Source organism: Nelusetta ayraudi, unplaced genomic scaffold (assembly GCF_046127955.1).
Source record: "Nelusetta ayraudi isolate G7.1 ecotype Tasmania unplaced genomic scaffold, CSIRO-AGI_Nayr_v1 ptg000130l, whole genome shotgun sequence".
NCBI classification, from domain to species: Eukaryota; Metazoa; Chordata; class Actinopteri; order Tetraodontiformes; family Monacanthidae; genus Nelusetta; species Nelusetta ayraudi.
The window spans coordinates 521,706-535,444 of record NW_027466180.1 but is presented as its reverse complement, the minus strand read 5'-3'; the positions used below and the strand labels follow the sequence as shown (position 1 = coordinate 535,444).

At 46.1% G+C, this 13,739-nt stretch overlaps 1 protein-coding gene across 1 annotated transcript; it reads right to left on the bottom strand.

The window, feature by feature from the left end:
• Positions 1-9,501: 9,501 nt before the first annotated feature.
• Positions 9,502-13,370, bottom strand: mtx2 (metaxin 2). Its single transcript, XM_076050838.1, has 10 exons — positions 13,209-13,370; positions 12,594-12,641; positions 12,456-12,502; positions 12,288-12,360; positions 12,041-12,117; positions 11,811-11,903; positions 11,674-11,712; positions 11,464-11,589; positions 11,306-11,382; positions 9,502-10,689 (listed from the first exon to the last, which is right to left on the bottom strand). The coding sequence occupies exons 1-10, from the start codon at positions 13,246-13,248 to the stop codon at positions 10,530-10,532; spliced, it is 780 nt and encodes a 259-aa protein (XP_075906953.1). The 5' UTR covers positions 13,249-13,370; the 3' UTR covers positions 9,502-10,529.
• Positions 13,371-13,739: the final 369 nt, after the last annotated feature.

Sequence of the window (13,739 nt, the reverse complement as noted above, 5' to 3'; positions counted from 1 at the left end):
CATTATAAATTTAGATCCTCGTAGCATGCCGTGTGTTCACCGACAAAGTGGCAAAAATACGGAAAAAGGCAGCATGCTAAGGGCTAATGCTAACGACAACATCTCGGCTGTGCCGCTGGAACATTGTGAAGTCGAGTTCCGTCGTTTGGAGGTAAACCAGATGCACCGTTAGCACGTTAGCGCTATCAGCTTGTGAGCTTGCTAACGTTAGCCTGGCGCCCGAAGCGCCGCAGCTTCTTGGCTCATGTTTACCCAACATTTTAGGCCCCCCCCCCCCCCCCCCGGCCCCCGGTGGGGGGGGGGGGGGTGACTTTATTTGTTTTCACTCGAGTTGCCTGGAAAAATCTTGCTACGAGTCTGCGATGAAAGACACTGAGCCGCGTGGCAGCGGCCGAAACCTAGAAAAGGTCAGAAAAATCCTGCAGGTAACCAGTCAACGACAAGATTGTCGGGTGGGACAGAGTGACGGGCGGGGGGTCCGACATCGGCTTTTACCCCAGGCGACAACAGCATCTGGATCGCGTGTTGGAGGGTGTGTGTGTGTGAGTGTGTGCGTTAATCTGAGCAGAGTGTGTGTTTAAAGCGCAGTGGGTTGATCTGCCCTGCGAGGGGAGAGGAGAGCTTTAAGCTCGTTATTAGGAACACCAGTCAGATTCTCCACAGGGACGGGAAATCCCTCTCTGATTGTCCCGCCGTCCCACTCGTTGGATTTGGACACACACACACACACACACACACACACACACACACACACACACACACACACCCACACACACACCCTCAACCCCTTCTACCCTCCTCCTGTTATTGTAGCACGAGCAGCATTCCCCAGAAAGCAACAGAAAATTGATTGTGATAGGGTTAAGCCCACACCAGTGTCCACACACACACACACACACACACACACACACACACACAGAGTCTCCGAAAGGAATGGGATTATAATAAAGTGCGGCATGAGATTTAAGAGCCGCTCTGTTTTTCATCATCTGCAGACACAGGGATTCATAAAACTATAAACGTCGGGAGATTTTTAGGGTTAAAGGACAATTACGCCTGTTTTTCTTCCTTAAGCCGATGATGCGTATCACATCAAAATCGTATCTGAAAACACGAACGTGGGATAAATAAAAAGAAAATAGATTCTTTTTAACCCCCCCCCCCCCATCCCCCCCCCGAGCTCCCAGAGCAACTTAAGTTCTGCATTCAATAAGCGCTTGACCTGCTTTAGGTAACCATGACAACAACAACAACAACGACAACAACAACAGCGTAGAAGTCGCACTTTTATTGTGAGCGCAATCAACATTTTTTTGCTTGCAACAGCATTGCAGATTCCACATCTTGGCACCCGAGTCACATTTGAGCCTGCCTTCAATGGGTTCCTGCTCAGAAACATTCCAGAATTCTTCATTCTATAAACGGCGGTAAATACATATTCCCTTCACGGCGCTTTGTTGGAAAAGCACAGCCGCGTTTTGACCCGCGGCCGCTCGTGAAAGCTGCCTTCGATTGTTACCAGGAATTCAATTCAAGGGGGGAAATAAATAAATAAATGGATACGTACAAAAAAATATTTGGACGCATTAAGATGCTAAAAAGCCTCCATGCTGCCGGGTCAGAGCGAGGTTGGGGTGCAGCAGCGCAGCAGATCCACTCAGCGAGCCGAGGCTTCAAGGCCAGGCGTGCACTTAGCATCCACGAGCTCGGCCGCAGTGCCACCTATGTGTGCTAATTGCAGCCAAGAGGTTGCGTTCCGGGCCTCGCCAATAATAAATCGAAAAATAGTGAGATAAAGTACATCTATCTCTCTATGATGGGAAAAAATAATAACAAAAACAATTTATCCGTAAACCCACCCAGTGGCCTGAGGAGGTGGAAGAGTTGGGGGGGGGGGGGGGGGGGGGTGAGCAGTCATATTTGATGCCTGATTAAAAAATTAATCTGCAGTCCTACTCAATATGGATTAATGGGCTATAAATAGCGCTCATTAATCTTCCATAGAAATAATGACATTAGCATCGTTAAGAGGATCTGGATAGTTAGAATCATTTGGCTTTTCTTTCTATGAACCGACGGCCACTTACAGTGTGTGTGTGTGTGTGTGTGTGTGTGTGTGTGTGTGTGTGTGTGTGTGTGTGCGCGCGCGTTTTCTCTCTCCTTCCACAGTCGTTGGCGATTTTAAAAAGACTCGAGACTTGAAAAGACACCAACCGAACCGAGCAGATTCTTTTTCCTATTTTCATTGGGGTCTATGTGTTTATTTGTTTGTTTTTGTTTTTAATCACCAGTGCAGAGGCGAAGTGGAGAAACTAAGAGATATGATTGTCGGATTTTACTTTGTCAACCTCAGCAACATCCACCCCCCAGGTTGAGGATTGTGTGTGTGTGTGTGTGTGTGTGTGTGTGTGTGTGTGTGTGTGTGTGTGTGTGTGTGTGTGTGTGTGTGTGTGTGTGTGTGTCAGCTTCCGCCAGTCAGCGCCTGAGTCCAGCAGGTAGAACAATGCATGAAATGTCAGACGGCTGAGTTAATTTCATGAAATGTCAAGCGACGACTTACAAGAAAAAAAACGGATGAAAAATGTCAACTTTATACATCTCGTCGGGAAGCGGCGAGTTCAGCCTCCGAGTGGCGGCTCAATGTCAACTTTAATGACCTTTCATGGATCATTTGGATCCGGCCGACGCCAATGAATCTGTTTAATGTCTGGTCTAAAGATGAGACAAGCATCATTTGCTTTAACAAGCAGTCGCTAGCATGTTGCCCAGCAATGTCAATGATTGTGTGTGTGTGTGTGTGTGTGTGTGTGTGTGTGTGTGTGTGTGTGTGTGTGTGTGTGTGTGTGTGTGTGTGTGTGTGTGTGTGTGTGTGTGTGTGTGTGCGAGGAGAGAAAAAGAGAGTGTACGTGTGTGTAATTACACTGAAGGACACAATGTGTTCTCTGTGTAACTTTATGGGGTCTAGATTTACCATCCTGGAGAACACACGCACACGCACACACACACACACACACACACCGGAGAAGCCTCAGGGTGAACTCACTCGGGGAATTCTGAAGAAATTAAAATGGTTTCGAGACACAGTTTCATCGCAATGACCTTTCTTTTTTCGGCCCAACCATCAATTTTGTTTCATCTGCTTGCACTCGACTGGTCCCGCTGTCAGCGGCGCCCCCAAAAGGCTGAGGTAGGCATTATCATTTAAAATGTGGAAAATCACTTTTTGAGATAATGTCACTCGTTTGGATTAAAAAAAAAAAACAACAACAACAGGCAAATTCTATTTTGCAATTATTTCTTATTAACTCATATTGATTGGTTTTGCATTTCCTTGAGCATTTGCCTTTTTTTTTCCCTCGATGGAAAAAAAATTGGTGTTAATTTCAATATTGGGTTAGCAGAGAAAAAAATACATAAAAAAAATAATTGGATGACAAATGTATTGTCTCTCCTGGTACAGCAACGTCGATCCTTTTAGCGGCAAAAAAAAGCTTTCAGTCACCACCTCTTCTTTTCCTTCTTTGACTTCTTCTTCTTCTTCTTCTTCTTCTTCAGTGGCTTTCGGGGGATCAGCAGCATTTGTCACAACCGCCAGGTCACTGATTTGCTGCTGAGCCGCACAAAAAAAATAAATAAATACTCATGCGATTGGACCTTTTCAAGACGGATGATGGAGATTCCTGACTGGAAATCTCAGCTATCCGGCGGCATTAAGGAGGTTTTAGCCACCGATGTTGGACGTGCTGCTGGAGACAGACGACACAGTCGGTTCGACAGAATACGTTTTTTGGAAAAAACGTCAAATGTTTTTTTCGGCCCTGGGAATGTGGACGGCCGCGGCAGCAGTACAGTAGAAAACCAAGGCGGTAATTCGAAGCACATCTCAGACATATTTTTAGTGTAACACTGAGACAGCTAGGGGTGAGGGAGGAGAGGGTGGGTTTGGTGGTGGAGGGGGGAGGAGGGGAGGGGGGGAGCAGGAGGGGGGGGGGGAGGACATTAAAGTGAGGAGCACTCGCTGCAATATACAGACGAGCGGCGTGACAACTACATGAGAAACACATTCTCCCGCAGCCCAACACACACACTTTCACTTTTCCTCCCGTCTTTCCAGTAAACGCACGCACGCACGCACACGCTCACACGTACACACATACACAGACACTCACGAGATGGACTCAAACCCTCACTGTTGTTCCAGCTGCACTTGAAGCCAGCGGTCAAACTATGAGGGGGAGAGAGTGTGTGTGGGTGGGTGGGTGGGGGGGGGGGGGGGTTGTGGGACACACACACGCACACACACACACACAAGTACAAGTACAAGTACACACACATGCATGCACGCACTCCTTCTGCAACACAAAGCAGACGCTGCATCCATTTCCTCCAAAAGCAGGGTAATCACGCTGCATGGCATTACCATTCATATTAGAGTGTGTGTGTGAGTGAGGGGTGTTGGGGGGGGGGGGTGTTTGTTTTCCGTGAGCCAAAAGCGAAGAGAAAGACCAGAAAACGTGTCCAACTTTATTGAGAGTTAAAATGAACGTTGCTCTCGTTAGCAACGTTAGCTTGGCCGCGAAAAAACAAACTGGGAGGGAAACATGAGACGGAAGCAACGACCAGGAAATGCTTTTGAAGTACAGCAGATTGTTTTTCCATCCTTTTTTTGTTTTGCCTCTTTGAACGCAATGAAGGATTTTCTTTTTTGTGTGCGTTCTTTGTTTCCGTGTGTGCAAATGCATTTGTGTGAGTTACGGGAAGATCACGAGAGAGCAGCAAAAGAAGAAAGTCGTCCTCAGTCAGTCGTTGACTTTGGGGAAGTTTGGACCTTGAGTGTGTGTGTGTGTGTGTGTGTGTGTGTGTGTGTGTGTGTGTGTGTGTGTGTGTGTGAGCGTATGTGAATGTGTGTGTGCTTATGTGTTTATGGTCCAATGTTAAAAGGTCTTATTACGAACAACCTCTAATCAGCTTAAAAAAGCAGCGCAGGTCAATGTTTAGTCTGCACACACATGCATGTAGTAGAGTTACACGGTCACATGATCATTAAATTTAGTGTGTGTGTGTGTGTGTGTACACTTTTGGGGTCTCTAAGGCCAATTCAGCCCTACAGTCATAGAGGGAGCTCCCTACACACGCATGCACACACACACACACACACACACTCTCTGGGAGTGAGGTCATCGGGGGAAGAGTGACAGCTCCAGGAAATGAAACACACCTCAGATTACAGTCGAACAACATTAAGGAACATTTGAACCATGTGGCTCGGCTCCTCTCGCTGCCCCTGATTGAAAGCTCTCCGTCTTGGGCCGTTCACTTTTAAACACAAACATTTTATTGAAGAAAATGTCACTCAGGGAACGGCCGGCACTACAATTCCTCCCCCATGGACCCGGCTGGACCCCCTGAATCTCTCCCCGACCCCCCCCCAGACTGCCCCGGTTTGATTTCCAGGCCTGTTTTTGCAGAGATTTTTCTTGCCTTTTTTACTCAGTGTTTCCCTGAGTGAGCTGCTGCACAGGCTGGTCTTCCACCCAGCGGGAGGCGCCATCTCGCTGCTGTTTACTATTCACAAACAAAGTTTTACGGCTAATTAGAGGTAACACCAGTGTGCTTGGGTGGGTCACATGGTTGATCTTCTGGGAAAATCATGACCTGCCCTCACAGCTTTCACTGTTGCACCACTGTGACACAACTTCCTCAAAAAGATCGTTATTTAAAGGTCCAGTGTGTAATGGTTGGGATGTTTTGAGAAGAAAAAGTGATATCAAGTGGTTACATTTTAAGTTGCAGTCCTCTTTCGCTCATCCTCCCTCTCCCAAGCTTGCCAGTGAACTACTGTGGCCTGCGAGCACAAACCCTAATACTTTGTCCATGTTCTTCTTCGTTGGTTTATTTGAGCACGCACGCAGTCACCCTAATTAGTGGTGTAAAATAACAGCTAACTGGGCGTGAGACCCTTGATCTTTGTATATTCTTAGAACTGTTCTATGGGTAGGAAAACCAAATAGCTTTCATTCTGCTGCAGTATGTTTTGACCAATGCAAATCATAAATCAAGCCAAATTTTACACACAAGACCTTTAAAACTTGCCTGTCTTTTTACTCTTTCACACACAGACCCCTCGAACTCCACGTCTTTCTCTTAAGCCGATACCAGACAAAGTTAATTAATCAATTACTCAAACTTTTCAGTCTGGAAAGACTGGAGAATGGCGAAAAAACAAAAAAGGGCTCCTTGCAGTTTCAGGTCTGCGTGTTTTGCTCATTTAAGGCTCCAACGTGTGAGCGGTTCCAGCAAAACTGGAGGTTCCGCTTGCAAGAATTAAAACTAATTAGGCCGGATTAGGATAATCTGTCACGGTGGACTGGAGTATCACAGCTCACTCATCATAATCCACTCCTACACCAGCCGTCCACAAACTTCCCACATCTCTTCCACACTTTTCTTTGTGTGTGTGTGTGTGTGTGTGTGTGTGTGTGTGTGTGATTGTTTTTGGCTGAGTGCACAACTTTTCCTCCCTGCTTCCACGCTGCTGCTGCTGCTGCTGCTGATCTGTTTGTAATGGACGGATGTAAACGGCGGAAAACGACTCGAAACCGCACACAACCGGCAAAACAAGGTCATCAGACGTTGTTTTATTTTATCATAACTATTTTTTTTTTTTTTTTAAGAACTGGCAGGAAATCAGACAATAGACCAACTAATAAGACGCATCTACCAACGCTTCAGTTTTTTTGAAGGGGGCGGGGATTGGGAGGGGGAGTGAGCGTTTGCCAAAACTGATTCTGGGCTCGAGTCCAACAAGCTTTTTGTCCTAATTTCTACATAATTATTTAAATCACGTTAAGGTTCCACCGCAGCCGCACGTCGTCTCACATCCTTCCTGCCTGATCTTCTAGAATCCTCGGCTGCGTCTCGCTCCCACTCAGATAGACCACAGACGGAGGCTGCTTTTGTCCATGAAGGTGCGGGTTTGGCCCCCTAGAGGCCGAGAGGGAGAGAGAGCGAGAACACGAGCCCCCCTGGACGTGGGAACCTCTGACCGCAGCTGATGGCCTGTTTATCGAGGAACACGCTCAATTAGAAGGAGCTGTGTGTGTGTGTGTGTGTGTGTGTGTGAGTGAGAGGATTACAGAGCGGTCGCATTATAAAAGTATCCCGTCATCAGGTGGTAATAAATACATTAATAATTAATTATGTAAACTAATTGACACATATACAGTATATGCATTTTGGTGACAAGTACGTGTTACACAAAGCATCTTCTTCTCGCCTTTTCTACCTGTCGGTAAAGAGTGAGCACAATGCATGATGGGATATATTGCCATTGGGCTAGTGACCATCAGTTGTACACTACTTGTAGCGATGCATCGTGGGATACATTGAGTGGACTGCATAGTGAATACCGACGTTCACTCAGGATTAGGACACCGCTGCAACAAGGCAGAGCCCCCTGTATGGTGACTATATACAGACAGTAGGGGGCGATGTATGGGGCTTTGTGGGTAATGTGCGTGGTGAACGTGAGCCTGGATGACCTCAGATGGCTGTTGGTGACCCTGCAGCGTTTGTCGAAGGAAAGAGTGAATTATTGATTGTCGTAAATTCTGAAGGATTTTTTTTTTTAATTTTCTTTGTTTGTTTGTTTTCTAAGGAAAAAAAAGAGTTATGAACGGATGAGTTGTCGTTGTGCTGCTATGACAACCGTACAGCGAATCACAGCTCAACTGTTGCTGCTGTTTCCACAGGGACACTTGTTTGTTCCCTAATCTCTTGGTGCAAATCACCTCCTTGGTCCTGCAGCTACTTTCCAAAAAGCCAATCGCTGCTGTTCTCGCTGCTGCAGGCAGGTCCTTGCACTGTCTGTGTTTCCAGCACCATGCTGCTGTTTGTGGCTGTTTGGGGAAAGTCAATCAAGCGAAGGACTCTCGGTGATAGCTGTTGGAATTTTTAATTCGCTGCTTGGAAACAGTGGAGTGCCCCCTAGCGGCAGTATGAGGGGGGAGGAAACATGATGCCCTCGAGTTTGAAAAGAAAAAGACAAAACTCAGGGCAAGAAATATGCAGAAGAAACACAGCAGGCTGACTTGTGTAAACCGTTTGAAATGTTAACTAGGTGGCTTTACTTATTTTTCTTCTCGGTACAAGACTGAACTGTGAGTTTGTTTCTTGTTAGACTGTTGAATAACCCCGTAAAAAAAGATGCATGAAGCCTTTTTGGGGCTTCCTAACCTGAGGTTGGGTCCATTTTTTCCAAAACTTATTGTATTTTGCATTTAATTGTTAATTTAGCCACCTAAATTTTTTTTGTCACATGAACTCCAGTACTTAGTCACTTCAACGTTACTGGGGAAACCTTCAATCAATTTCACCATAAAATAACTTTATATTATAAATAAATAAATAAATAAATTTATACCCAGCATGTGCACCCGCAGAGTCCATTAGTTCCACTCAGCAGATAAAAAGTTCTCTCTCTGGTTTGTTTCGCTCAGCCAGGAAATCCAGATTAGAAATCGTGACTCACACTGATAATCCTGCCGTGTAATTATCGGCCAACAGTTGTTGTTCCAAACACTCTTCCACACTCTGTCACAATTCAATTTAATACATTTAATTTCCTCCCACTCATCTTTTTCCCGCGTTTCTTTCTTCTTTTTTTTTTCCTCTTTCGCAAACTATGGTGTCGGTTTATTTCTAAAACAAAGAATTTTAACCGGGAATTTTATTTATATGTTCGAACTTCGAACACATGTAAAAGTAATTAGCGGCTGAATTGTTTTAAAATAACAACTAAATTGTACGTCCATTTGCTGTCCTCGTGCCTCCATCTGCTGGATAATATGTGGTATTACAATCGGTGAGCCTCCAGCGTTTGAAACCAAATATATTTTCATTATTTGCACGAGAGAGGCTGACAAAAAGGGAAGAAGGGGTTTGGGAATAATGTCAACAACAATCATCATAAGAGGAATATAAATAATCAAAAAATATACATGTGTACATGTACATATACATGTGTACATATACATACTTCTATGACCTCCAAAAAAGGTTGTAGGAAAAATGCAAACAATGTGTGAATGAGATGTCACAATCCCTGAGATCCAATAAATGAAGACGGCCTTAAAGAGCTGCCGTTTGATTGGCTGCCGGGTGAGGCTCAGGTTACCTGGTGTAAACAGACCAAGCTTCTCCAGCAGCATGTGGCTTCTGCTCGCCCGTCGTCTGGCCGATGACCTCTGGCTGCGCCGTCGCAGGTCATCGCTCAGGATGTCGCGGCTCCCAGGAAGTTCAAAGGTCAAACTCTGACCTCGCAGGAAATCTGGGAGACAGACGCGGGCGGCTGGAGCAGGAGCAGGAGGGCAGCCAGAGGTGATCAGACAGCAGCCCGGAGTACGTCTGAGGCCTGGAGGCACAAACTTCCTGCCAGACCTTGAACACATCGCGCCTTCGATTTTAGTTCATCTTCTTAAGTGACACAGTCAGGGACAAGGAGAGGTTATATCATTTTATTGGATGAGGTGAGGTTTCCAGCACTTCTGCAGATAGGATCATACACTTGTATGCCCGACTACTGTGATCAGGTTGAGGAGTCAAAAGTAAATTAAAAACAATTATTTTTATTACACTAGTTTTTACAGGCACTTTGAAGTCAACAAACGAAAACAAGCATGTGGAGAAACAAACTACTACATTGTTCGTATAATTCCCGCGTTTGGTTTTATACAGAAGAGAAGGATGAAAGCCAACACTGGCTGTTTTTTCTTTTCTTTCCTCGTCTTGCGAGCTTTTAAATAAACCGCCGTGGAGCATCGCTTTGCTGCACACCCATCTGTAAATACAGAATGACGCAGGTCAGCGTAAAAATAAAACCGCCGCCTCTGAGTTTGGGTAGCGTCCACCCGGCCGGAGTCTCCAGCAGCCCTGCTGGCTAGAAGCTAAATCAGGCTTTAGACCTCCGTGTGTGTGTGTGTGTGTGTGTGTGTGTGTGTGTGTGTGTGTGTGTGTGTGTGTGTGTGTGTGTGTGTGTGTGTGTGTGTGTGTGTGTTTTCCCCATCATCTTTCATAATTGCCACAAATCTATTTCTGGTTTCCTGAATCGCTTTGCTGCATCAGAAGCAGTAGAATTTTTTTTTTGTTTGGAGAATTTGAGATCAGTAAAAAGTTTTCCTGATTTTAAATTATTAGTGTAGTTTCCTTAAGATGAAGCCCTCCTGCTGGAAGTGTTTGTATGTGTGCACAGTCTTCTCCGGTCGGTCTCCTACCTGCAGCGTGCAACAATATACAAGGAAAAGCAAAAAAAAAAAAAAAGCCAGGAGGGTAAAACACAGGGACCAGTGCGGCTGTTTGTTTTTTTTTGTTTGCTTTTGTTTTTTTTCTTCTGTGAATATGAGCAGCTTCTAGCATCTCAGTGCTATGTTGAGGGAATGAGAGCGAGGTGGTTGGGGGAGGAGGGGGGGGGGGGTTTGGGTGGACAGAATGTACAGGACGAGTCGAGGAGTTGGAGGCCGTCACGGCGGTTTTCACGAGCTCTTGTCGTCAAAGTAGGTCTGTTCGATGCGCCTGCAGAAGGACAGCAGGTTGCTGTAGCTCTTGACCCGCTCGGCCAGCTCGGTGCTCGTCAGCCTGGTGGTGAGGACAGTGAAAAGGTGGCCGAACACCAGCGCGTCCAGCTCCGTCGGCCTGCGGAACAAAAGCCTTTTTTAATCACCGCTTGGCGTCATCCTGACGCCGGCGTAGCGTCGTGTTCGACACGCCGACTAATGGCGACGCGGTGCCCTCGGATGCACCTCATAAACTTTGGAATTTATCCTCTGGTGGGCCGACGGGGTCATTAGAGGATTTACGGTGCGTTTAGATGCAGCATGAAAACGATTAAATTTATGAGGTCTGCGCGAACAACAGTTGACGTCTATTTTCGACGAATATAATCATTAAAACGGCTGTACCCTTGGACTCTTTAATTGACATTAGCATGGAGGATAAAGTAGTAAAATCAATTGAATTGAATTTATTTAAAGCATGATTTAAAAAAATAATACTTTTACTCATTTGGTTTTTTTTTTAAGAACTATTGAGCAAAAAAAAATAAAAAAAATTCTGTTTCTACAACTTGGCCTGTGACACCAACAAGCAGCCTGACTGGTGTTAAATATAGAGACTCCACCACAAGATGGTGCTAAAGTAGCACTTGACAGTTCTTTAGGCCTAAAACTCTGAGGTCACCTGCTGAGTTTGTCAACACATCTGACAGACATGCATGACAGATGATAGTATATATATCCAAAGTGGTACATACTGTTTATTGAAGAAGTACGGTTGTGTTCCCAGCCTTTGAGAGAGAGCCTGGCAGCACTGGCTCACATCCTCATAGACCTGAAACACACAGAGAGAAGAACGTTTGTAGGTCATCAAGTGCTGAAAACATGGGACTCCCCTGGGGACAGAGTCACACACCTGCTCCAGGCTTTTCCCTCCCCAGCCAATGGCGTTCATCTTCCTGCGGACCTCCCACTGCTTCTGATAGGCCAGGATGGAGTTGAGAGGCCACGAATACGGACTGCTGTACCTGGGACGGGAGATCTACGGGCCAGAAAACAAAACAAAATTCATCAAAGAAATGACAAGAACTCCCTCCATCATTCTGTCACAGAGCAGGGTCCTCACCTCAGCAGCTGTGGGGTCATCGCACCACTGGATGTAGAGCTGTGGCGAGGGAGGGAGCGGTGGACACTCAAATTAAAGGACATTCTAGCAGCTTCAGAAGCACATGACTGTGACTCTGTAGCGGTTCTGGTCCGTACCTCTGCAGTGAGCAGCATGTTGTTCACCAGCTCCATGTACGCCTTCATCTCCGCCCTCTGAACGTCGTCCAGGTTGTCGCTCAGAGAGTGACCCTGGGAAAGAAAAAAAGAAAAGAAAAGCAATTTAACAAATAATCCACCTGTGCTTGACTGGAATCAGAGCGCTTCCCTGAAAACTACAAAAATCAGGAACAGCACATGTGTGAGTGCTGGGCTTGTTATTTTTGCACCTTTGCTTTAGTGAACTGCACTATGGGGCCCAGTTCGGACACCACTTGATTCCCGACCTGGATGAATGGAATTTTACCTGGGAAAAGAAGAGAAGGCAGACCAAACAAAAAATGTAGAGAGTTATTGTGTTTTACAGGTAAAAATGTGAATTTTCAACTGAACAAAGAATGAATATGTGACTTTTGAGATATTACTTTAGAAGCATTTTCTTATTTGATTGTTTGCCTTGCAACACCACGGACTAACCAGAGGGCGACATGTACTCGGCGTTTGCTCTGCAAGCCACTCGCACTGGTAGGCCGCACATCCTGAGGTAGGCCTGCACAGACGGGAGGCAGGACACCAGAGTCCGTTAGACAACTGCCAATTCATCCAGTCAGGACATTCAAACATTTAGGTAGACGAGAAGCTCACCTGGACAGCAAGGGATGAGGCACAGTCCGACAGCAGGATCTGATTCTCTGGGATGATTTAAGAAGGGAAGGGGGGTGAGGCAACGTAAACATCAACAGCCTGTCACTTTAGCAGCGACTTATTTATCATGTGACTTACCCTTCAGCGGCTGGTACAAGGTTGCCGTCTCAGGCCAAGGCTCTGCAGCTGTCAGTGTCACGGAGCACACGTACAGACACACAAACAGGAGAGCAGTCATCAGTCAAACGGTCGTTGCAATATGACATTATCTATTTCGGCGCCAGGTTGTTCTGGAGAACCAGTGGAGTATCTCTAGGATCAATGTATAGCCTACAGACAGAACACAAATGGACTGCTATGGATTGTTTGACCGGAAGAGAATGTAGTGTGTGTTTTCCTGATCAGGGAAGTCCTCCATATGAATCCTGCTGGAGTGACTGTCCTCTCTTTTGCGCTGCAACTTGGTTGGCCCTGCAGTGACAGCTCGTTGCAAAAGCTAGCCCAGCCTAGCCTAGCCTAGCCTAGCCGCGGCTGGCTACCAAAACAGACCCAGAAGTGGCTCGGATGCCAGATTATTTATCCCAGTTTGGGTTCAAAGGCTCTGCTGGCGCACATACACATTGACGCTCATCAAGGAGTGACCCGTGGTAACAGGCTAACGCGTCCGCAGATGTTAGCCGATGCAATTGTCATTTGCAACCTCAAAACACGGCGGTTGGGAGAAATAACACCTGGAAAGAGTCCGAATCTTACCCGCCATCTGTGACACGAAAGCCTCTGCTGCAAGAGACATCGCGCCGTCGGAATATCCGTGTGGCTAAATTACAGTGACGGCAGAGAGATGAGGTCAATTCCACCTCATACAAGCCTAAGGACAAGCTCCCTCTGCCCGGTGGAACACAGCGGTCCGTCCGTAATTATTGCCCCTCCGAGGAACTAGACGAATCCAACATTCGTTCCGCTTGAGATGCAGCTAGGGACGGACATTTTCATTTTTGCTTGTTTTTCCTGGTGAATAAAGACGGAACAAAATGCAGCTGTTGCATGGTTACGCATCGTTATTGCTTTGGACGAGTGTTCATTGTCCGTGCCATACGTCCTGCGAGCTAAATACAGATAAAGGTGCTGCTGATGTGTTGTCCAGTTTCTTGCTGTCTTGAATCCGATTTAACTCTTCCGCCTTATAGCTCACTATGTACTTTGTCAAAATGATGTTACTTTAATAAGCATGTCGAACTGAAATTATCTCCACTTTTGTTTGTTTCAAACCTGACGCGTTTCCTT